Source organism: Betta splendens, chromosome 19, assembly GCF_900634795.4.
Source record: "Betta splendens chromosome 19, fBetSpl5.4, whole genome shotgun sequence".
NCBI classification, from domain to species: Eukaryota; Metazoa; Chordata; class Actinopteri; order Anabantiformes; family Osphronemidae; genus Betta; species Betta splendens.
In genome coordinates this window covers 2127696-2152366 of record NC_040898.2, presented here as the reverse complement: position 1 = coordinate 2152366, position 24671 = coordinate 2127696, and the positions used below count along the sequence as shown (strand labels likewise).

Sequence of the window (24671 nt, the reverse complement as noted above, 5' to 3'; positions counted from 1 at the left end):
GCATCATGGGAACACTCCAGTAGAGATACTGATGAATATCTCTGTGATCAGGACCCATCTGGTTTGACAATCTCCAATGCACTGGCAAAGAGAAAACCTTGGCGCAGTGTCCATCCAATGGCATCGGTGTCTCTGACTGCAAACACAGTGAGGATGTAGGCGTGATGTGCAGTGACAAGAGGATACCGGGATTCAAATTTGTCAACATGCTGCCCAACCATATAGAGGTAAACTTGCACTTTTACTTTCTCCCTAATGGTTGATGTTGACTTGCACAGTAACAGGAGGTAGTGTTTTATAGAACCACGCCTCATGTCTGGAAGCTGTGTTCAGGCAATGTGCCTGTGTGACATTATCACCTTCATCTTTCTCTTAGCATTATGGATGTTAGTCACTCAGACAAAGATGCTGCTGTACTTGAATATGGCCATTCAACACTGGAAATCCTAGCTTGTTTCAGTTTTCATTTCAGTTCACTTGATGCCTAAGAGAAAGCAGGGGGATCATCATCTGAGTTAGCAAAATAGTTTTTCTTTACAGGCTCATCAGTGGGTAATTTTAAACACTCTCTGAACTTGAATTAAATATTACAGTGCTTATAAAACCCTTGAAGGAAGTTCTCAAAATGCCTCATAATACTAGAAAGTGCTAAATATTATAATATATACTGTTTGTGTTATGCAAGGAGCACAAATTATAATAATTGGATTTATAGCCCCTGACTGAAGATACCAAATATGTTTATAATTTAGATTCAATAAATTTGGTTATTAGCTTACTATATATGATGATTGTCTATAGTTTTGTAAGTAAAAGTGAATAATTATTTCATATTGATTGCATTAATAATTAATTAATTTACAGGGCACCACCCTGTTACCAGGGACCAATAACCAATTTGGAATAGCTAAAGTTAGTTAAAGGGTAAACTCCGTACAATAGCTGAGTCAATTTACCAGTGCTGCAAAACCATATATAAATAATTACAGACAACAACCAATTACATTATGAAAGCTTTATTAAATAACTAATATTAACTCCAATAATATCTTGAACTCAGCAAATCGCAACTTAATTGTATGGTGTGTTCGTCTGAAAGTACTGTATGTGTAAGCTCGTTACCTGAGATAAAAGTGTGTGTGTGTGTGTGTGTGTGTGTGTGTGTGTGTGTGTGTGTGTGTGTGTGTGTGTGTGTGTGTGTGTGTGTGTGTGTGTGTGTGTGTGTGTGTGTGTGTGTGTGTGAAAGAAGAAGGAAGGAGACAGAGAGAAAGAGAGAAGCGAGGGGCGGAAGCTCTGTGTGCCGGTGAGCTCCTCGAATTGAGCGTGCATCTGGCGCTCACAGGAAAAGGAAGTGTGTGAAGCAATGTGAAATAGAACTAGTAAAACTAAGGCTTGCAGCCTCAAAAACACGTGTGGATATATTTAGAAATATAGTCATGTGATCGCGAAAGTGCGCAGTGATTGAATCATGCGCATGCCGTTGTCACAGCAGAAACAGAGCAACAGCACAGTACCACAATAGAGCAAGCTTAAGATAGCAAAATCACAAATTAAAGCACTCTAAAAAGAAAGAAAGCCTTTATTGGGCATTATCACATACAGTGTAACAACGAAATTTGTCTTCTGCATTTAACCCATCCCCTGGGGGAGCAGTGGGCTGCCATGCAAGGTGCCCGGGGAGCTAGTGCGAAGTGTCTTACTCAAGTCACAGTTGGTGCTCTGATGGGGGTTTGAACCTGAGACCTTCCGCTCTACCATTATGCACCTCTTAGATTCACACAGAGCTATGTTGGGGGACCTCATCTATTTAATCTGTTATTAACAGAATTATTATTACAGTCCTACATGGTCAGACAAAGGAGGTACTGCGGCCTGCATGTAATGTCTTCATCCTTATAGTAGTGAGTGCAGACAAAGAGATTTCAAATCTCAGCGCCAAAACCAGGCGCCAGGCTGGGGAGCCAGGTATGGGTGAGAGGGCTGAGACGTCCGAACTCCCGCTGATACAAGCGACAAACGGTGGAGGAACTTGGACATCAGCCATCCTGATTGGATCAAACAATAGGACGGGCGTGACCGAAAACACGGTTATAAAAGCTGCCGTGACCAAAGACTTGCCCCTTGTCCTCTTGCCTTCGAGTCCACTGCAGACCTTTCTTCTTTCCGTCCATCTGGAGCTTCCCTCTGCCCTGACACACCTGGAGCCTCCACCGCAGCCAGCAGATGAACCAACGTGGACTTTGTCACAGAGAACGGACCTGATCACCCATCTACTTCCAGCCACCCAGCAGGAAACCGCCATCTTAATCGTCCAACACCCACACCTGGACCGGACCAGACCGCAACAGCGCAAGCACACACGCAATGCCGAATCTTCCCGGAGTGAGTAGTAAGGCAGAGGCATTCTTAGGTCTGAGCAGAGTAGAACTCTTAGGGGATCAGTAATTGTTTTATTGTTGTGTTGTTTTCTTTTCCTGTTGCTAAACACGGGATCGGATCACTGTGTATTTCCGAGATCATGTGACTGTAACGCTGTTATAGATCTGCGTGAAGCTAAGAGGTGCACATTGAAGTGCTGTAATCTGTGATTTCGCTATCTTAAGCTTGCTTTATTGAGGTACTGTGCAATGCTCTGTTTCTGCTGTGACCACGCCATGCGCATGATTCAACCACTGCACGCTTTACGCGATCACGTGACTATATTGCAGAATATAGCCCCACGTGTTTGTGAGACCGCAAGCCTTATTCACGCTAGCCCCACTTCACACTCCTTTACACGCTTCTTTTCCTGTGGGGGCCATACAAAGGGCTCACCGGCACACAGCTGCCTTTCGCTTTCCTTCTCTCTCTCTCTCTTACACACACACCCACACACACACACCCCTTTTATCTCAGGGAAACACGCATACACATACAGTACTTCCAGACGAAAACATTGTATGATTAAGTTGTGATTTACTGAGTTATTCAAGATAGTTTTGACACTAGAGTTAATATTAATTGTTTAATAAAGCCTTCATAATTTATTTGGTCGTTGCCTGTGATTACAGTATTTGTATATTGTTTTACAGCACTGGTGAGTTGAGTTGGCTATGATGAGTTCATCCTTCAACTAACTTAAATACAATTGAGGCTATATTGGCTATTCCAAATTGGTTATTGGTCCCTGGTAACAGGGTGGTGCCCCGCAAATTAAGTAATTATTAATTCAATTAATAATTATTAAATCAATAATAGTCAAGTGTTTCACTTACCAAACTATAGACCTTTGTCATATAGTTATATATTTAAGCTAATAACCAAAATTTGTGAATCTAAATTATAAACATAATTGGTATCTCCACTCAGGAGTTATAAATCCAATTATTATAATGTGTGCTCCTCGCATATCCCCAACATAACTGGTGCAAACCCGTGTGATGATAATCAAACTCAACCCTTTTTGAGACTAGTGCCTTCACTTGGCACTACCACAACCCTCACACTGCCCTAATAGCTTTGTTATAGTCAGTTGGTCGCAGAAATGTGCAGTGATCAGATTGTGTGTTCAGCGAAATCAGAACAGGAAAAGAAAACACAACAATAAAGCAATTACTGATCCCCTAAAAGTTATACTCTGCTCAGACTTCAAGAATGCCTCTGCCTTACTGCTTAATCCTGGTGAGGAGGTCCAGCATTGCATTGCAGCATGCATGCATGTGCTGCGCTGTTGCGGTCTGGGCCAGGTGTGCATTGTTGTGATCGCGTCGTGCTCAGCTGAGTCGGCAGCGTCAGTGGGCAAAATGATTAAGCTGGTGGTTTCCTGCCGGGTGGCTGAGAGCAGATGGGTGATCAGGCCTGTTGTCTGTGACGATGTCCACGTTGGTTAAGCGTCTGGTTGCGGTGGAGGCTCCGAGGCGTGTCGGGGGCAGAGGAAAGCTGCAGGAGGACGAAGGTGACGTGAGGAGCAAGTAGAACAAGGGGGAACAAAACGGTCTGGTCACAGCAGCTTTTTTTTTCCCGCACGATGTCCCTATTCATTTCAATGGGGAAAAGAAGTTGACCAAAGCTTAGTAATTCAAAAAACTATGAAACATATGAAAAATTTAAATGGAAGCCGTTGTTTGAGCTGAACATTTTGATATTTGAATGGTTTCTGTAGCTGAAAATGTACGGAAGAAACTAAACTATATACTTTGTTACTATATACTTTGATTTGAATAACAACAGCTTTGCAGCATTGACTGTATTGTTGCAGGATAATAGGAGGCCAACTCTAAAGCTAAACCGTCAGAACGCCTTCTACAGTAGCTACAGTACCATGTGGACTCATAATACTCATTACTCATTCACTTTAATAGTCTCATTGACTACATCTTGGTCTGAAAACATCTTGGTCTGTGAGAGCTTTTCTGTGGTCAGCAGTGTTTAGTGTGTTTTTAGCATTGTCTCAGTCAACTGAAAAGTAAATAACACACTCGCACCCAGTGTTCAGTTGTGTGTCTGTGGAATATTTAGCTGCTAACTCTCTGCTGTTTATGTCTTCCTGACATGCTTTGAGAAGATCTGCTTTCTTGCCCGGGTGTTTCAGTTTATGCTGAACTTACTATAGAGAACTTACAATATGTTCCTTTTCAAGCCAAGTTCATCACTGGCAATGTCTGCAGTTTATGAAATGTGATGTTTGGCAGTGTTAGTGTTCCTTTCCACATAGTTTCAACAAGCTGTTTGCTTCATTCAAATGACTTGAACAGTGGTGGAGTCACATTTCTCAACCTGTCACATAATTTGTCTAAGGACGTCCCGTCTAGCAGTCCCTTTCTGCTACCATTTTATTTAAATCTTTTTAAAGATTTTCTCTCAATTCTTGGACTTTGTCACTGGTCAGACAAGCTGGAGGAATTTAGTTTAATTTTTATGGTGATAATTTACACAAGTTATGTCTAAGCGCTGGTTGGACCAATAACTGGACACGGACAGGATGGTTGGACCAGTAACTGAGAAACAGCTCTGAGTTTGATGGTATCTGCACATGTAGACAGATCGACAGGACTACAGGAGAAAGGAGACAAGGTTAGTCACATGTGGGCCCATGGTGGAGGATTAGAGGATAGAATGAACAGAAAATACAGGAGCTCAGTGTCTGGAGGATCAGCATCAAGTCCATAGCAGTTGTCTAAAATTGTCTTAAAGTGTTCATAGTAAAGCTGCAGCATTATCAGCAAGACAATCTACCGGTGCATAATGTTTAAGGTGGCTGCTCTCCTCTATATAGCTACATGGGGATGATGCAAAAGATGATTCGTAAGTAAATTTTGATTGTCTGGCACAGTTGTAGATTTTGGGTTTCTGTTTTTATTCATGGCTTGGCACTTGGTGTGCTTTGGGACAGTCTCTATTGTACTGATACCTTAAGAACACGATGAAATCTCTCTTTAGATTCTCCGCAAAATTCGCTGTTTTTGCTGGAGGACTGGTAATGGGTTCGATTTTGGAGAGCTGTGGGTCTTGAATCTGTGCATCTGCAGCCATGGCTTGCATGTGGATATGAGTATGGACGGTAGAGCTGTAATTCTTAGCCCGAGCTGGAGTCCGGCCAGAGCAAAAATGATAGAAATTAAGCCCAGCCGAGTCGGGTTCGGGCTAAGGATTACAGCTCTAGGACAGCGTAAATGGATGTTTGAAGGATGAACATAGCAAAGTTGTCTTTCGTTCCCAATATTTAAATGGTCTTAAACTTTCTCAGAGCTGATAGTTGCCTCTGCAGCTTTGTTACGGCAGAAAAGAGTTATTTTTCTACAGGACCTCCGGCCATTGAATATTAGAGCTGTACATGTATGCGAGGAAAAACAATGGCGGACAGAGCTGTTGCACTCTAGCAGGCTGGTTCTGCTGGGGCAGGTACAGAGAAAACCAGGAAGCACTACTTGTAGTTGTGGATGGATGAATGTATACCGTAGTTTTGTCTTTGTAATTTAAAATATGAAGAGAGACAAAAACAATGCATTTTGTTTTATGTTTTATTGTTAAAATAAAGCAAGCAAACACTCCAAATGTGTTAGTGCAAAAATACACTTGTGTCAATCAAAAACTGATTAAACTGCTTGGTTAACATCTCAAACAAATGTGTATATTGTAGCGGATTCAAATTAACAGTTTGATATTTATGCAGAAAGATTAACATTCTTCGAAATTGGGGCACTAGGTTTGTTTTAAAACTGAAACCACACTTTTATCAATCTAGTTAAATGCTAGATGACAATTTAATGAATTGATAATTATACAATAATAACAATTCTTCCTTGATAAAACCAAATCAGTCTCTAATGTCGTGAAGTTCAATGGCCTCTGTCTAAATCTGAAGAACAATGCATACACAACCAGATTTTTTTTTTTACGTTTTATTAATCTAATACTACTGGATATACGAATGAAATAATATGCAAATATTCAAATTAACAAGACAAGAATTAAGCAAACGGTAAGCATGAAATGATCAGAAATCCACAAACAGACAATAGATGGTAAATGAGGGTGAGTGTGTGTTGAACGCTTTATATGACAGATAATGTTAATAGTAATTAATTAATATATGGTAAACACAATCACAGAAAACACAGCAATCAGAAATGAATAAATCAATGAGTGAAAGGATAAGGATTGGTCAAGACCTAAGTGTGTGATGACTTTGATCAAGCTAAAAGTGTATTTCTGTCTAACTTAAAGAAAAAAAAGCCTAAGGATAACTAAGGCAGTTGGAATATTCAGTTTTAGCGCTTTGAGAAACACCAGAGGATTAGAGATGTTTGTCTTGCCTTAATTTGGAGCTGTAGGCTGCTGTATAGCATCTCCCGTTACCGGTTTGGTTGAGCAAGGCGTGCCCACTCTGATCCAGGTGCCACAGGCTCTGGGCCAGAAATCGTTGCTCGTGGTGATGATGATGGCTTCTTTGAGTCAGCAAAGTTACAGTCGGCCAGCCAGGTTGAATGGCCAGGGTCCAAGGTGTCTCAAAGTGGCAGCGCTATTTAAATCAACCCAAAAGGAAAGCTGGCTGAAATAAAATTTAACTAATTCAAGCAAAATAGTAAATAAAATAAGGACTGTTGGTTCTAGTTCAGTTTTAGTTTCGTTAGAGTTTCCTGATGACTTTTTAAGTAAAAAAGAACGCTGCTTGTTTGTATTTCTATTTTCACACTTCAAGTTTACAAAAATTAAGAAGTAAAGAAAAGTTATATGACGTTATATGAAGTTTAAAGATAGAGGGAATTCCTAAAAGAACTAGAAGCGGAAGCAATCGTAGTAGTAGAAACCTTTCCACTAGGGTATCACTGTTTAAAATACTCCAGGGGCAGTGGTCACTTCAGGGAGTAGAAATGAGTTCAACCAGGGGTAAAAAGTTCCACCCCTTCAGATCAAGTATCAAACTATTTGATTTGGTTTGATTCTAAGTTTGGGATAACTAAGCTTTTCTCTTTTCACCAAGCTCAATGTTCCATCACACCATAACACAATACACATGTACACTTGGCCCTCAAATAAGCAGAAAAATCGAAATGGTGAAACGACAAAAATAATAATAATAAATTAAAATGCATAGATTATTGAGGCTTTATATGTGATCTTTTAAATGCTGTATAAAATGAAATGTTATTCCACAATGAATGGTCTTGTCACTGTGTAACACTAAGTAAACAATAAAACGAACACAAAAAATTGCTTGCAACATAAAACTTTGAATGACTTAATCTAAATATTTCTAATTAAACTATTATAACATTGGGTTTAAAATGTAACACACTGATAGGGTAACATAATTTATCAAGTGTACCTAGAATATATGCATGGTGCACAGATTAAAAAAAGAAGATAAATATGTATAATTCAACTTTATAAGTTCGCACAGTTTCGCAAGAAAAGCATGATGATAAGTTGTCTGAGGTTCCTTTGTTGTTCTTGAGAAATTTCCTGGCAAACCTGTAGATCAAGCATTGAAAACACAGGAACCAATGTCATATCAAATAAAAGTATTTTATACACAAAATTCAAAGGTATCAGTCTCATGGCAGTTGAATGTTCTGGTGCATCTGAACCAGAACTTCCAGATCTCTTGGGCTAGTGGGAGAGTTCATGACATGAGTATTGGTAGAGAAATTATGAGACAAGTCTTGGTCTTGTTAGTAATAAGGCAGAGGAGGGCCCTGGTGAGATTTAGGTTGTGTCCTAAAAGTATCCATGGTCTTTTTTGATGTCGCACTTAGCCATATGTGTGTTGTTTACATTGAACTCTCAGTTCTTTTGTGAGAGGAAGCAGAGTTCTGTGGAATAGACAAGAATTCCATGTATTCTTATCTTCTAGTGAATCGCAGGATTGTCTCTGTGGAAGGGAGTAAAGCTTACACGTGGTGTTAAGTTACCTATGTCCAGACGTGGATTTCTACAATATACAGTAGGATACAAAAGCACAGCATTCAGCATTAGCAGTACGGTATATGCTGGATGAACTGGAATGTGTTCTTCATAGACTTTGGATAGGTGAGCTATGTGCCTTCCAAACAGAAGGCACATAGCTTTTGACAGGTCTTGAATGTCTATCACAACTTCTCCCGCTGTGACGATTTTCAGTGGGCCACGACTGAGATGAAGGGAAAATGTACAACACGTTCATATTAAATGAGACGGACCCCAATGTCAAGGTGGCGTAATGAGTCATCATCATCTGAGTCCTTAAATAATACACAAATTTGGAAAACCTCACCAAATTACATAGAAACGATTTGATAGTCACATTGTGCTAATTAAACATGGAACTGAAGCCTTTTCCTACAGGTTACATATACAAAGCATGGTTTGTATGCAATGTTGTCACCAAGTAGAAAAGCAAGCCCTCTAAGCACCGCTGGTCAATTATCAGTTTGCTCTTTAGCCTTTTGGGAGTGAAATGACAACACAAATAAAAGGGATACTTCAACACTGAAAAGCAAGTTGTGTTATAGAATTTGGACATTTTATTAGCCAAAATTTGTAAAAAAATGTTTACTAATGATGGTCTGTGTCTACAAAAAACAGGAAAAAGCTACAGTATTTACATGCAGGACAAAACTATTAATTCATAACACACAAGTTCCCCCCTCAGCACTAGAATCTGCAACATCCAAGAGAAACTGGCAGCGGTAGATTAATTACAGCGCTGGGATATTCAGTTGTGTTTCTATTGATGTGCAGTGCAAAGACACGATCGGCTCTCTGCTGCAGGCTTTTCTTGGCCCTTGGCTCTCTGCCGCTGAATGCTGGCTCTCAACGGGCTGTCAGATGAAGGCTGCTGGCTCCTTGCAGGCAGTCTTGTCCTCCTCCATACAGCTTAGCTCGTCTAGCCGTCTAGCTGGCAACAGCTCTCCCACTATTGATATCTTTGATCTTTATACAATACACTAAATGCTGGAAGCATTCACTGTATTGTTTTTCTAATCTTTATTATCGTTCTTCCGTCTGCATCTAACTAGTCCCACATACTTTAAGCTACAGAAACAATTCAAATATTAAAACGTGCAGCTTTTTAAGACGATGCGGGCTATTCTTTTTCTCATACATATGCTTCATATTTATAAGCTTTTTTCACTCATTTTCTCCCATTGAAATGAATGGAAATAACTTTTCAAACCCTATTCCTATACTGTATCGGCAGAAACGGTAAAAGCTCACGCAAACATGCTTTTGCAATGCTCAACAAACTACCTACCTATATTGTTTTTTTTTTTGTTGTTTTTTTTTTACCAAAACAGTAAAGAATCAGTAATGATTTGTTGTTCATCATTGCTCTGTTTTTTTTTCACCTTCTCTCATAACTATCACAATGTGTCACATGTGAAGGCCAACAACAGATGTGTTAACTGACTTGAGGTCAGGGTTGATAACATCTGCAGACAGACTGAACACTTGGTTACTATGGTGACAGCCTTGTCTGACAGGCTTAAAGAGATGTCACAGGTGACCCATGGTCCCACAAGAGGCGATGAAGCCCTGAGTTGTGACCGATTTGAGTATTGATCTAGACAAATTAGTCATGGATTGTGAAAATGTAATAGAATTGGCTGTGTATTGCTCTGTCCCTTCTCTCTCACCCCTCCCTTCCCGGGTCCAATCTAGCTCACCAGCTGTGCCTCTATCTATCCTCTTCCCCTGTTGTGACTCCCTTTAAGGACAACTGTTGGACTGACCTGTAAACATCTTGGTCGGCCTCGATCATACTTCTATAAACAATGATGAACCCAAGAAAAAATTCCAGCAAGGTTTCAACTTGTACTGTGTGCCACTGTATGTGTGTGTGTTTTATTGTTTGTACTGCAATTGCTTCCCCTGTCGCACTAGCGCCGGTCAAGCTGGCTGCTGATGGGAATTTCCCCGCTGTGAGACTAATAAAGGCATTCTATTCTATTAGCAGCATTACATTTCAAGCTATTAACTTTTGTCAAACCTAGTGAATAATGAAAACTGTAGATTGAACTTTCTAAACCCCAGTCCAAGTTTTACCGTATCAGTGTCTTGAGAATCAGATGTGCACAGTGGGATTTTACTTTTCAGCCTTTGTTTCATAAATGTTAATTCCTTGTGAACTACTTCAAGGTTCATTTAATACATTTCCACTACTCTTTCTGTTTTTCCATAAAGTCGTGTTGTGTAGTTAAAAGATCTACGAAAAACTAGCTAGTAGACTTTTTTCAGCAGCTCATAATCATCAATTGTCAAATTGATGTCAGATTGAATTACAACATGGAATAGGGACATTCGTGACTTCCATCAATTCATAGTGACAGCAAGTTCACCAAGTTACTACATACATTCCTCTCCCAGCAATATTCTCCAGCTTCACTGAGTGGTCCTTAGACGTGTAAACTCTCCAGTGTGAGTGCGGTTTTCCTTTCTATCAGGGGCTCAAACCTGACTGCCTGTCAAAACTGACTGCTGTTGATATAATGTACATAGTGTGGCTTAACTGAGTATGTAGATACTCATGTACTTACAGTACTACACTCTTTTTAATGACTGTATGAGCCCAGTCACCCTACGGAATAAACTAATTATGGCTTTTGATTTTCTGTTATCACGCTTTCAATTGGTTCTAGAATCTAATGACACAGACTGTGGTTTTTACTATGAGGTCCAGTACATACAGTATAATCATCCTCTTGGCCTCAGACCTTTATAATTTGTGCCATCATTATGTTAAACCTTTAATTTGTAGTTTTGGTTTGGTTTATGGCTAAACTGCATTTTAAGATAGTTTCAGCTGCTTGATTTAAAGCAAAACTCATCATTAGCTTTGGACTAGTTATTAGTATTTGTATTAATTATTCTACTAGTATTCAATTCTAACTTGTAGGTATTCAAAGGAGCTCTATGTGAACAGTAATGTCAGAATGGTCAACGACAGTTGTAGTTTGTGTTTATTGATAATGACAGTTAGCATACGCAACACTTGTTGTCTTGTCAGGTGTAACAGAACTGTTCACAATTCATAAAGTGCTGTATATAACAGCAAACAAGATAAAACAGAGGTGTAAACAGCTCTTGGGTGTTTCAGTATAAACATTTGTGTCATCACATGGTGATTTTAAGAGCATGCTCATGCTGCAGAACCTTGGTCCCCACAGTCACTACACCATGCATCCCTCATGTGCCTTTGTTATTACTTCAGCTGCTCTACTATGTGAAAACAGGTCATTTGCTTTCAGCATTCTACGGTTTGTCACAAACGTGTGCAACATCTGTCTTCCATTAGTTAAAAAAAGGCCTGTTCAGAGGAGGGGCACAGCATTTTCAGCATTCCCTGAACACTATGTGTGGAAACACAAAACACTCAATTTGTGTTGCAGCTGGTGGAAAAGTTATCTGTTGTTTAAGATATGTTAACTACACATGTTTTATTTTTGTTTATTCAAACCAGATACACATTAGTGGCAATAACGTTGTAAGAACGGAGAAAAAAAGTTCTATAAAATACACCCACACGAATGGAGCAAGTTAGGGTTTATTCCATGTACAGTAAGTTGCTGTAAAAGCACAGGGTGATTTATTGAATTTTATACCAAAACCTTGGTCCAGTCTTTATTATATGATTATGTATATTTCCCCACAATGTGGTAGATGTACTCAGGTGCCATTGATAGCCTAATAACCTAAAAATACTCCAGTACTGTAGAGCTACTTAAATTGAGCTATTACATATTCTATATACTGTAGCAGGGTATTTGCTGTAAATCCAGCTAGCCAGCCAACCAGCCAGCCAGTGATTAAGTAGAACATATTTGGGTGACTTGTCCTCCTAAACTATAAAAAGATTTGTTTTCTGCAGTGATTTAGTTTCCAAACTGAGACTTCTATCACTCTTCAGCTTCATTATCCAAGCCTTCAACTGTGGGACTGGATTGAGGAACAGCTGCTGGTTTAGTGGAACTATGGGTTGGCGCTTATACACGTGGCTTCCTGTCCACATTGGTTCAGAGCAGTTTATTCCCGATACTGTACAGTACTACATATATGATATATTGCATCAGCTTTAGAATTAATAATGTAATGTACAGCCTTGAAGTTGTGAAAAGTAGGCAGTTGCAACATGCAGTGTTGAGGCCCCTTTACCTCGTTTGTGCCACTAATAACATTTACATCTGTGCACATTCTCCTCCTCAACAAGAAAAGACTCAGGATAAGGCTAATTCCCCAGAGTGTTTCAAAACATGGCACACATGTTAGAAATCTTTGCACTTGGTCATATCTGTAAATGGGCTCTGTAAGTTCATGAAAAAAAAGAGGAATGAAAGAGCATGCCGTTTTCATTGCTGTTGAGGTTGATTTTGATATGGTATATAAGTTATTGTTTTTTTGTTGTTTTTTTTCAGTTTTTTTTAGGTTTAGGTTTAGGACCAGTCTGTGAGCAATTGAAGATAATCCCATATTCTGTTTTTGTTAATCAGACATCTTTTATCATAACACGGGCAATGTCACAGAAATATGTCATGGCCTCATTGTTCTGTGCAGTTTACTGTCTGCCTGAGAGTCTACCACAAAGTCCATCCATCCATCCATCTTCTTAACCGCTTACTCCCTAGTGCGGGGTCACGGGGGTGCTGGAGCCTATCCCAGCTGGCTACGGGCGAGAGGCAGGGTACACCCTAAACGGGTCGCCAGTCCATCGCAGGGCAACACATAGACAGACAACCATTCACTCACACACTCACACCTACGGGCAATGGAGAGAGGCCAATCAACCTCCCACGTCTTTGGACTGTGGGAGGAAGCCGGAGAACCCGGAGAGAACCCACGCAAACACGGGAAGAACGTGCAAACTCCACACAGAAAGGCACAGGGTCCGCCTCCGGGAATCGAACCCAGAACCTTCTTGCTGTGAGGCGACAGTGCTACCCACCGCACCACCGTGCCGCCCCACCACAAAGTCATCTACTGTATATTCAGCAAACCCTGGCAAGGTCACCATCACCACATTTCCAGTCATTATCATGTTCCACAGTTTCAGCCTGTATAGTTTTATATCCTCCAATATCCAGACCTAGCTGCCTCTGACCAGAATGATTAATGTGGTTATTTCAGGGAGAAAATAGCAGATGAAAGAAAGCAATAATTTATAGTTTTCGCTCTGGTAGTATCTGCCCTTCTTCGACGTAAATGCTGCTTTGGGAAACTCGACTTTTCATTAAATCACGTCTAGGTTATTTTGGCCGTACTGTACATACGTGAGAGAAGCTTTGACCAGCCCAGCTCCCTGCACTTAGCAGCAGGAATTGTCAAGTATCTCTGAGAATGAGAGTTCAGCCTATAGAGAATGAAAACACTTACTGTACTCTAAGCAAAAGTCTTATCCAAGGTTGACAGCAGTTGACTGCCTTATATAGTTATTGTAGTGATAAAAAAATAATTGGCTTTTGAAACTTAAATGGGATGTTAGTTGGTCAACCTAAAGAGAGCAGAGACACCAAACCTATACATGTCTACAGTAGGTAGCATATTATCACGTACAGCATTTAGTGTTCACTGGAAGTCCACTTCCTCTAGCTAAGTGGCAAATTAGTTCTGAGTCACTTATAGACACAGAAGTCTGCCCTGTTCGTGTTGATTGGCAGTTGGCTCACACATTCAATTCAATTAAATTTTATTTATATAGCTCTAAATCACAACAAGGCACTTTACAAAGTAAGGTTTAAGACCTTACACAACTAACACATACCATATACAGCAATATTATAATTATGAATAATTATAATTTGACAATTTTATTTTAGCAACAATGGAGAGGAAAAACTTCCTCTCTAACAAGCAAGAAACTTCCAGCAGAACCAGGCTGAATGTGGGAGGCCATCTGCCTGGACCGTTTGGAGTGAGTCTGAGACTCATACAAACATACAGTAGTATGCAGTGTACACCAGTGCAAACAACAACCAAGAACGAAAAGTATTACACAAGTTTATTAAGTTAAATTTCGATTAAGTGATGTTCAGCTATTGTGTTGGATGGCAGAGTCTTTAATTAAAGGAACAGAGAAAAAAACAGGTATTAACAGCACATATACCTGTCATGGCCTAAGCAGAGGAGACCTTAGAAGAAGACTGATCCTCATCAAGGCGAATCGTGTTATGGCAAAGTTGACTCTTACTTAGCTAAGAATTTGGTTTTGCTTCATGGTCTACTTGGACTAAAATGATGTTTCTTATTTGTCACAGTAACAAGAAGTACCTGCTGGGGTTCTGTATGAGTGTGCTCCTGTCCACAGTTTGAACATGCACACTTGATCTTCCTCAAAAGCCTCTTTCTGCACATGCACGGACAAGAATGCATGCAGTTCCTTCTTTTTCTTTTCACATGCATTGCCATGGAAACCCCAGAGATAGTTGCAGTGCAGCTGATTATGGTGTTTAGCATTAATATTCCATATTAATGCTATTATATATTTCTATATTTCACGGTAAAATTGTGCAATCTGGAGAAGATTTACAAGCAGTATGCTCAGATCTGAGAATCTGTAGTTACAGTCTGGTGTGGGGGGTGAGGGATAGGGCATATTATGTGACACAGGAAATAGTGAGTAGAATATTTACAGTACGGTCCAACAAATAGGAAGTTAGAGGTCTGTCAAGAGAACTGTTCTGGATGAAAGTCATGCAAAACTTATATTTATATGAACATATACTGTACATATGAAAAATAAACAAGACCTCAATGAGAAAAACATATTTCACACATATTCGTATTTGTCAATGTATTGTGCACAGAGTCTCGATATTCAAGTGGAGGACGTGCGAATCCGAGCCATCCTGTCATCCTACCGTAAGAGAATTCCAGTGACGGAGGGCTACGTGGAGGTTAAGGATGGTGGTAAATGGAAGCAGATCTGTAATACAGAATGGAGCCATTTCAACAGCAGAGTCATTTGTGGCATGTTTGGTTTTCCTGGGGAGAGGAAGTACAATACCAGAGTCTACAAGTGAGTATTCTTCAGCACAGCAAATGTGGGCTCCTGAAGCAGACAAACAGCAGAGGGGCATTTGAGTTCCTCTCATTGTAAAAAGGGCTTTTGGATAAATGTTTAAACTCTCAGATGTTTGTAATGAACTAATAATACAGACTTACTTAAATCATATGAAAAGTAATTTGTCCAAAATAAAGATAATAGATGTATACAAAGAACACTGGTTAAAGCTGCATGTTGTTGTTATGCTCATACCAAACTGTTGACAATTTCAGTGTATAAAGGGCTGAATTATTGCAAGGAGTGCATAACATTGTGGAACAATCAGGCCACCAACTGCCTGGCTGTGACTCAGTGGGCATTTAGTTCTGCCATTTTGGCAAATGGTCAACTCCAAACTCTTTCTTTACCACATCCTCAAAATGGATAATTACAGTTGCCCTTAAAACATGAAAGCGCATACAGTCTGTTTTTGAGTTGATGCAGTTTTTTGCAGTTGCACGTCATTATTTATTGTCTGTACCACCTTAAGCATGGGCCAAACAACTTCCATGTTTATGTGAGCTGACAGACAGACTCATCAGACTCAGCTTCACAGTCAAATGTTTAAGCTCATTTTGCACATTGACTTTAAACTCTCATTAGTGAGACTGGAGCAAGACTGGTAAAGACAGTATATATTACAGTATATATTTAGAGGTAGACTAATTGTTCTAGTCATAGGCAGATAATGATTTGAACGACTGTACTATTTTGCCACTGGGCACAGTAAAGGGTCTCTACCTCCTACTGTACTGTATTTATAAACGCAACGTAACACATACAGTTTTTATACAGTATAATCCTGGGTAATCATCAGTGTGTTGGTCACACGATAACATTAGAAGCAGTACCGAACACTGAAACCCGAAGTGGCCCCTGTACTGTATATCCAACATCACCACATTCTTCTGAGCTGCTGTAATGTGGTTACAAATCAGGCCTACATGATGAAGCTTGTAGCCAAATTGCCACAGGTCAGTCTTAGAGCATCATGAAATTGGCCAGTTTTATGGAACTTCCACTTTGAGTTAACTTTGAATTTATTGTCTGTCTTCGGTTTAGATAATCACAGCAGAGCACCACAGTAACTTTCCATCTACGTGTCAGCTTCCTGCTGCGTCAGCAAGTTTGACAAGTTTGTCCAATAAACTAAAAGCAACAAGGCATAGTCTGCATTTCATATAAGAGCCCACCCAACAAGACGATAACGAAACATACTATTCATTGAATATATAAGAGAAAAGATTATTACATTTGTTTTATAGAATGTGCAACAGCAAAACAAGGGGTTGGCCTCCATTTTTTTCTGAAAGGTCTATCTTGACAATGGCGTTTACTTGTTCAGCCATTGTAGGTTAAAAATACAGTGATATTTTTCAGGTTACTTTTCTGATGTTGTATGTTTAGTCCAGCAGAAAAGCCTGCTTTTTTTGCTGCTGGCCCTCTACTGTCACATACTTTTTCAAAGACTATTTCAATGCAGAGGCTTTATATTTATGGGGAGTAGAAATAATCTCAAAGGGATTTATCATAAGGTTGCAAGTTCACTTCAGCTCATCTATCTTCAGTTTCCTGGTTGCCCCTACCTGTAAAAGTAGGTTTAATATAGTTTAACATAGCTAGTAATGAATCAAACTCCAACCTCTATAGCCTGTATTAGTCTCTCATTTCCATTCTTTCTGTGCTCAGGATGTTTGCCCGCAGGAGAAAACCAACGTTTTGGGACTTCTCCATAAACTGCACTGGCAAAGAAGCTCATTTATCCAGCTGTAAACTGGGCCAGGCTACATCACTGAAGTCCAATGGGACCTGTGCAGGAGGGCTGCCCGTGGTGGTTAGTTGTGTTCCAGGCAGAGCCTTCGCCCCTGCTCCCATGACAGGATTTAGGAAAGCATTCAGACAAGAGGTAAAACTACACATACACAGCATTATTATTCAAAACCAGGTAATTCTCAAGCTGATGTTAAAAAAGGATGGTGCTTTGCTTCAAAATAATATTACTGTCTTAGTTTACTTACTATATGCAACATTTGAAAAAACAAATTAGTAAAGCTCTGAATCAGTTCATTTCACTGGCTCTAATGTAATGCAAAGGTGCATGGAGTGTTTGGGTTAGAAATCAGCCAAAGATGATGTTCAGAACACAGTGTCACTTTCTGAACTGCAGCTCTGGACATCGCTTATTAAAAAAAGCTGTCATTTCATCTGGGTTTCAGCATTGACACAGCGCAAAGGAAAAACACAAGTGTGAATATTAAAAAGAGTCTTTGTACTGCTTTCACTACAAATTTTCCACTTTCAGTGTGCTAACACAATGAAACAGCAAGCCAAACTCGGGTTTCACAAGCCAGGAAGACAAGCTCCTTGCTCCTTTAATTAACAACGTGACAGGTGAAAATTCAGTGAAACTGAAGTACAAACAGAAAAGAGCCATTTAACGGACAACAAAAGGTGACCAATATATGTCAAATAATTTGAAATGCGCATAATATGTTAATGAGTCTCTCAACAGACGGCGCTATTTGCATAATCCGCCCTAGCATAACACAGTCAAGTAAACACTACATTAAACTAAAATCTAAGAACACAAATATGTCCACGAACACTTACATAAGTTACGTGATCTACTGTACAAAACAATAAACAACCTACAGCCGTTTTCGGAGGCTTTCGTCAGGCACAGAATCGAACATAATATTGTTCCTTGCATTTGCCGCTACTGCACCAGAAAACAGCCTCTATGGAGATTTTCAAAATGAAGGTTGCATACATTTTCAACAAAACCTGGGGCAGAACAGTCTTAAAAACTGCATTATTATGGCACATTTCTCACATATTTCAACAGAACTTGTGTGTGGTTCTAAATTACAGTCATGCAGAGCTGCGGGCCTCATGTCACATCTGAAACTGTCCACCACTGAGCTGGTCTGAGTTAAAGGAAACATCCCATTACCTGCTTTATATTTATTTTACAATGCAGATGGTGCATTTTCATCAGTGCCAATAAAACCTATTTTAATGTTGTTTCCTGTTTTCAAAGACATTTTTTAGTGCTCCAATAGGTCACTATTATAAAAGCATGTATTTTACAAAAACATTTACACCTTTGATTTGTCATCACACACATCATCATCAGCTGTTGACAATATTCATGTTTGCATCCTAGACATATATAATACAACCGGACCTGGCTCAATTTTGCTGAGCAGAATTTTGACCCAATCTGACCCAAGTCTCTTTTCCTCAGAATTAAGTGGACCCATGAATACCTTCCTTGAATTCAGAGTCATAGGATTAATGTGGTTTGATCATAACAGCTGAAGAGCATAACTATGCAGCATGAGTGAGGACTGGGGGCGGCACGGTGGTGCGGTGGGTAGCACTGTCGCCTCACAGCAAGAAGGTTCTGGGTTCGATTCCCGGAGGCGGCCCTGGTGCCTTTCTGTGTGGAGTTTGCACGTTCTCCCAGTGTCTGCGTGGGTTCTCTCCGGGTTCTCCGGCTTCCTCCCACAGTCCAAAGACGTGCATTAGGTTGATTGGCTTCTCTCCATTGTGAGTGTGTGAGTGAATGGTTGTCTGTCTCTGTGTTGCCCTGTGATGGACTGGCGACCCATCCAGGGTGTACCCTGCCTCTCGCCCGTAGCCAGCTGGGATAGGCTCCAGCACCACCCGTGACCCCGAGTAAGCGGTTAAGAAGACGGATGGATGGAGTGAGGACTGGGTGGAGTGTAGTGGAGTGATTCCGAGCCACCTCAGCTGGCTCCTCTCGATGTGGAGGAGCAGCGACTCTACTCCAAGCTCCTCCTGGGTGACATAGGTCCTCACCTTATCTATAAGGGAGCGCCCAGCCACCCTATGGAGGAGGCTTATTATATACCCAAAGCTCATGACCGTAGGTGAGGGTAGGAACGTAGATTGGCCGGTAAATTGAGAGCTTTGCCTTTCGGCTCAGCTCCCTCTTCACCACGATGAACCGGTACACTGACCGCATTACTGCAGCCGCCGCACCGATCCGTCTGTCAATCTCACGCTCCTTCCTTCCCCAAGATACTAGAACTCCTCCACTTGGGGCAGGAACTGTCCTCCAACCTGGAGAGAGCAAACCACCTTTTTCCGGTTGAGAACCATGGCCTCAGATTTGGAGGAACGGATTCTCACCACCAGCGCACGCTGAAGGTCCTGGCCTCATGAAGCCAACAGGAAAACATCATCTGCAGAAAACAGAGATGCTATCCTGTAGTCCCTAAAGCAGACCCCCTCCGGCCCCTGGCTGCGCCTAGAAATTCTGTCCATAAAAATAATGAACAGAAGTCCAACATGCACCGGGAACAGGTCTGACTTACTGCTGGCAATGCGAACCAAGATCCTGCTCTGGTTGTATAGAGACCGAACAGCCCTTAGCAAAGAGCCCTGGACTCCATACTCCTGGAGCACCCCCCACAGGGTGTCACGAGGAACGCGGTCGAATGCCTTCTCCACACAAACCCTCAAGCACCCTGCTGAGGGTATAAAGCTGTTCCACGACCAGGCCGAAAAACACATTGTACCCCCTGTATCCGAGGTTCGACTATTGGCCAAATTCTCCTTTCCAGTACCCTGGCATAGACATTCCCAGGGAGGCTGAGAAGTGTGATCCCCCTATAGTTGGAACACACTCTCCTGCCCCCCTTTTTTTGAAGAGGGATAACCTCCCTGGTTGTCCAGTCCAGAGGAGCTGTCCCTCTCGTCCACCCCATGTTGCAGAGGCGTATCACCCAAGAAAGCCCCACAACATCCAGAAACTTGAGGTACTCAGGACGGATCTCATCCACCCCCGCTGCTCTGCCACCGAGGAGCTTACTAACTACCTCTGTGACCTCAGCCTGGGTGATGAGCGAGTCCGCCTCTGAGTGCCCTGCCTCTGTTTCCTCAGCAGAAGACATGTCAAAGGGGTTGAGGAGATCCTCAAAGTACTCCTTCCACCGTCCAATAACATCCCCAGTTGAGATCAACAGCTCCCCACCTCCACTGAAAACAGAGTTGGTAAAGGACTGCTCTGAACGGCTGCGTTGACAATTTAGGCGGAGAACATGATCCACTCAGACTCATGTCTCCAACCTTACATACCTTTAACAAAGTTTTTTGCCATCATTTTCACTTATATTTATTGTATCTATTTATATTTACAGATTAAAACTGTTAAATGTTGATTTCAAAGCAAAATACATGTTTACTGTTCATACTGTTATTATTTGTCACTGATGTTATGTTAAGTTAGGTTGTAAGGTTGTAAAGTTACAGTAGTGTGTACACTTTAAATATGAAGCCACCCACTCTACTGTCTCTACTTTCTCATTGCAGAGCAGGAAAAGCCTCTGTCATTTTATACAACCTAAATATGTGGTTTTACAAACTGACTATTTCTGCTTTGTCTCTCTTTTGCCTGTTCAGCAGCCGCTGGTGCGTCTTCGTGGTGGGGCCATTGTAGGCGAGGGCCGAGTGGAGGTGTTGAGAAACAGAGAGTGGGGCACCATATGTGACGATAACTGGAACCTCCTGTCAGCCACCGTGGTGTGTCGGGAGCTGGGCTTTGGTACAGCCAAGGAGGCTCTGTCTGGAGGACGCCTCGGACAAGGTATGCATGTTTTCATTAGTTGAATTTAGGCGTTTTGAAACTCTTTAGGCCCTTTTATTTTCTGCTGAAGTAATTTTATATCTCATAATTGATGTTTTTGTTTTGTGTTATTTTGCATTTGGTTTTGTTTATTTTAGATAATTAATGTAACATACTGTACAAAAATAACGAATGTGGTTGGTGTAGTGGTTTGTTGAACTATAGAAGGAGCTGAGACCAAAGGCAAATGCCAGGTGCCCCCAGAGAGAGGGTGAGGAGGTCAGAGCTCAGAGCTGCTTCTCCACACTGAGAGAAGTCAGCTCAGCTGGCATATATTTCACATAGTAATGGGCAGATGAAGCTTTATGAAGCATTGAAGCCTTTCATCCAGTTGGTTCACTCCAGTGCATTGTGCTTTTGTAATGTAGGTGAGCATATGGACAATGATTGTGCTTTTGTTGGGGAATGGCCAGTGATTGTGGTTTAGGAGACACATCCTTGTTTTTTTATTTAAAAACATCCGTTTCTCCACTGTGGCAGGTCTTAGATGATATCTTTTTTTGACATTATTTGACATGGGGATATACATATTTCTGTCTCTCCCAGTGTTGGAGCCCGCGGCAAAATCCGCACCGCTTTCTGAATCAGTCACGTGGTACAGCCACGAGGCTTTGCGCGTTATCATTTTCAGCCCCGCCCCTAAATGAAGCGAGCCTCGGTACGCGCATTATTGAAACACCGCCTCCTTTACCCGGCACACGCTTTGTAGCCTCGATACGGAGCGTCACATCACTAATTTCAGATGCCTTTTAGGAATGTTTTGAGCATAGCACATTGGGAAGAAGCTCATAGGACAAGCTGGGGGTACTGTGTCTCTTGGTTGGGCTAGGAAAGTTTTGGAATTCCACAAAGAAACAGAAAGAAAATATTGAACAGAGGGAAGTCTGGGGCTGAGGATGAATGTATGGACAGATTATGAATAGATGGATCAGAACAACTGCCCATGTTGTATAAAGAGCATAGTATGGATCCCTCTGTCAGTCTGAGCAAAGCATGAGGAACTTTCTAATCTAAAGACAAAAGTAGTTTAGTGGAACAGGAGTAGTTGCGTTGTTCAGGTCAGTGATAGTACAGTATTATTAGTAACATTGTAACATAGTAACATGTATTTTGTTTGCTTGTTTGTCTAAGTTTTAATTCTCATTCCTTCATGATAGAACAATAGGTTCTTTAAGATTATCGTGTCCGCTGTCATGGTATTGCTGTTTTCCCAGAGATCAGCAGCTACAGTGGGGACATGCAGTACATTGCTGCACTCCTGCATTCCAGTGATATTAGACATGGAAAGTGTTGAAACTGAGACAAAGTTCTTTTTCCATCATAGTTTCTCATGCATGGCTCTCTCCATAAGTCTCCAAGAGAAAACCAAATGGGTGGAAAAAAGGGAGCCAAACACATAACTGTAACAGAGAGGAAAACATCTATATGTGTTCTTGATACAGATACTTTGGGTTAGGCTGAACGACTGACTCACTACAGAAGAATAGTCCTTCTTTTTGTATCTTCCAGGTATGGGCCCAGTGCATATGAATGAGGTTGACTGCTCTGGCTTTGAGAAGTCCATCACAGAGTGCCTCTTCAACAAAGAAGCCCTTGGCTGCAGCCATGAGGAGGATGCTGCTGTCAGATGTAATGTACCTGCTATGGGCTTTCAGGAGAGGGTTAGTCTGAGCTTCCCTTCAAACACCACATTAATAAAAGTATGAGAAAAAAGTCTGTGATTCTGTGTGAAGTTTGTGTCTGCATGGATACAAAAATATGCCATTTGTCATCTTATCCACCATTTTTATACCACACTTGTTTATACTGTATATGTCGTTGGGGTTCTAGAGCCGGTCCCGGCTAGCCAACACTCACTTACACGTAAAGGCAATTTACTTACTGAATTTGATATGATATTTATGTTAGCTCAGTGTAAACGTTTCTTACATTACTATTAGAACTCATGTTTAACACAAAGAGTGATTCTTAATGTGTATATTCATGTAACATGTATTACATTTCCCAGTGGATGAACTGTACTCTTTATGTTGTTGTACCATTTGTGCTTCTCATGACCGTAGCTGCGTCTGAGTGGAGGTCTACGCCCCTACGAGGGCCGTGTAGAGGTGCTGGCAGAGAGAAACGGCTCCCTGGTATGGGGAACGGTGTGTAGTGAAGGCTGGGGAATCATGGAAGCCATGGTGGTCTGCAGACAGCTGGGCCTGGGCTTTGCCAGCAGTGCTTTACAGGTATGAGTCATAGGAGTCGGGCAGTTAGTTTGCATGGAAAGGTTAAAGTATTTCTTTGTGTTGTAAATGTGGCCTTTTGAACAAAGTGTGATTTTTACTATCTAATCTTCTTACATGATGCTGGCAACACAGAAAGAACTTAAAACTTAAAAATCCAGCCAAGTTGAACAATATAATGAAAGAGCCATGAATTTCTGATTGGTTAAGAATGTACACAGTGTTGATGTAACCCTATAAAACAATTGAACTGTGTTAAAGCAAATTAACCAGTATAGAAATATTCACCTGACTTCTGATATCAGAAGTTTCTTCTTCCTCTTAAAAACTCAACTTTTTTCTTAAAATTCTATTTTCTCTTGGATGAAATGCCGTCATACCATAGTTAGCCTGTTATGATTTCTAACGGGGGTTATGAGTTCTTCAGTGTATTTCATTGTCCCTTTTTTGGAGTTAGTTGACACACAAGTTAAACCACAAAATGTGGCCCAAACACTGCACGTTAACTTAGTGAGGGGATAGCAATCCTGAGGCTAAGGAATCAGTCTGTGAAGGTGTAAACAACATTGAAATAATACATCCATCCATCCATTTTCTAAGCAGCTTATTTCCTAATGCGGGGTCACGGGGGTGATGGAGCCTAACCCATTTGATTAGTTGAAACTTTTAGATTTAGGTTTTAGTACATGTAAGGTTTTGTTTATGGATGCTCCCATTGTTTGACAGATTTAATGTTTTACATTGAACTTTGTACAATTTTAAAGAAACAAGCTACAGTCAAGACACTATTTCAAAATTGCAATATAAAACTAACATTTTTAATAATAAATTCAGTAATGAATCACTTATTATGAATACTTAGGCTTTGTTGTCATGTTGTGTATAACATGTACAAAGTAAATATAATTAAATAATTTGTGTTAACATCAGCAGTCAATGGTTCCATATGAGACATCATTACGCTGTCTCTTTACGTACAGTCTACTGCTGCTACAGTTGTTATTGGTTTACATCTGCAGGACATTAACATAAGAAGACGTTTCTTTTTAACAAGGAGAAAGTGTAGCCTGGTAATAAAGACAGTAGGTGAGGAGGGGGTTCCTGCTGAGAGCCTTTGAAGATGTCAAGCAGTGGAAAGTGCGAAAGACGGACTGTCTTTTTTAACTGCTTGTTCACAGACAAAAACTACAACTCTCTGAAAGCTGTTATACAAAGTATACAGTAGTTATAACTGTATTTCTGTTCAGTATAGAGCAATCACAACTGAGTCATGTGCTGTTTGATGATATGATGA

At 40.8% G+C, this 24671-nt stretch overlaps 1 protein-coding gene across 9 annotated transcripts in view; it reads left to right on the top strand.

Moving 5' to 3' along the window:
- The window catches only part of LOC114845675 (lysyl oxidase homolog 2B-like), a 170252-nt gene that overhangs the window by 2180 nt on the left and 143401 nt on the right, over positions 1 to 24671 (top strand). For 7 of the 9 annotated variants that reach the window (XR_008693178.1, XR_005896994.1, XR_008693179.1 and 4 more), the window contains exons 3-8: positions 52 to 227; positions 15258 to 15469; positions 17186 to 17402; positions 20927 to 21110; positions 22659 to 22810; positions 23213 to 23380. Coding sequence is in view for 6 of the 9 variants with exons in the window: in XM_029133983.2 (XP_028989816.1) it covers positions 52 to 227; positions 15258 to 15469; positions 17186 to 17402; positions 20927 to 21110; positions 22659 to 22810; positions 23213 to 23380 (1109 nt within the window). In the remaining 3 variants the exon portion in view is untranslated. Of the gene's footprint in view, positions 1 to 51; positions 228 to 1272; positions 2383 to 15257; positions 15470 to 17185; positions 17403 to 20926; positions 21111 to 22658; positions 22811 to 23212; positions 23381 to 24671 lie in introns of those variants that run through there. The other 2 variants (XM_029133984.2, XM_055504354.1) reach the window with 2 other exon arrangements.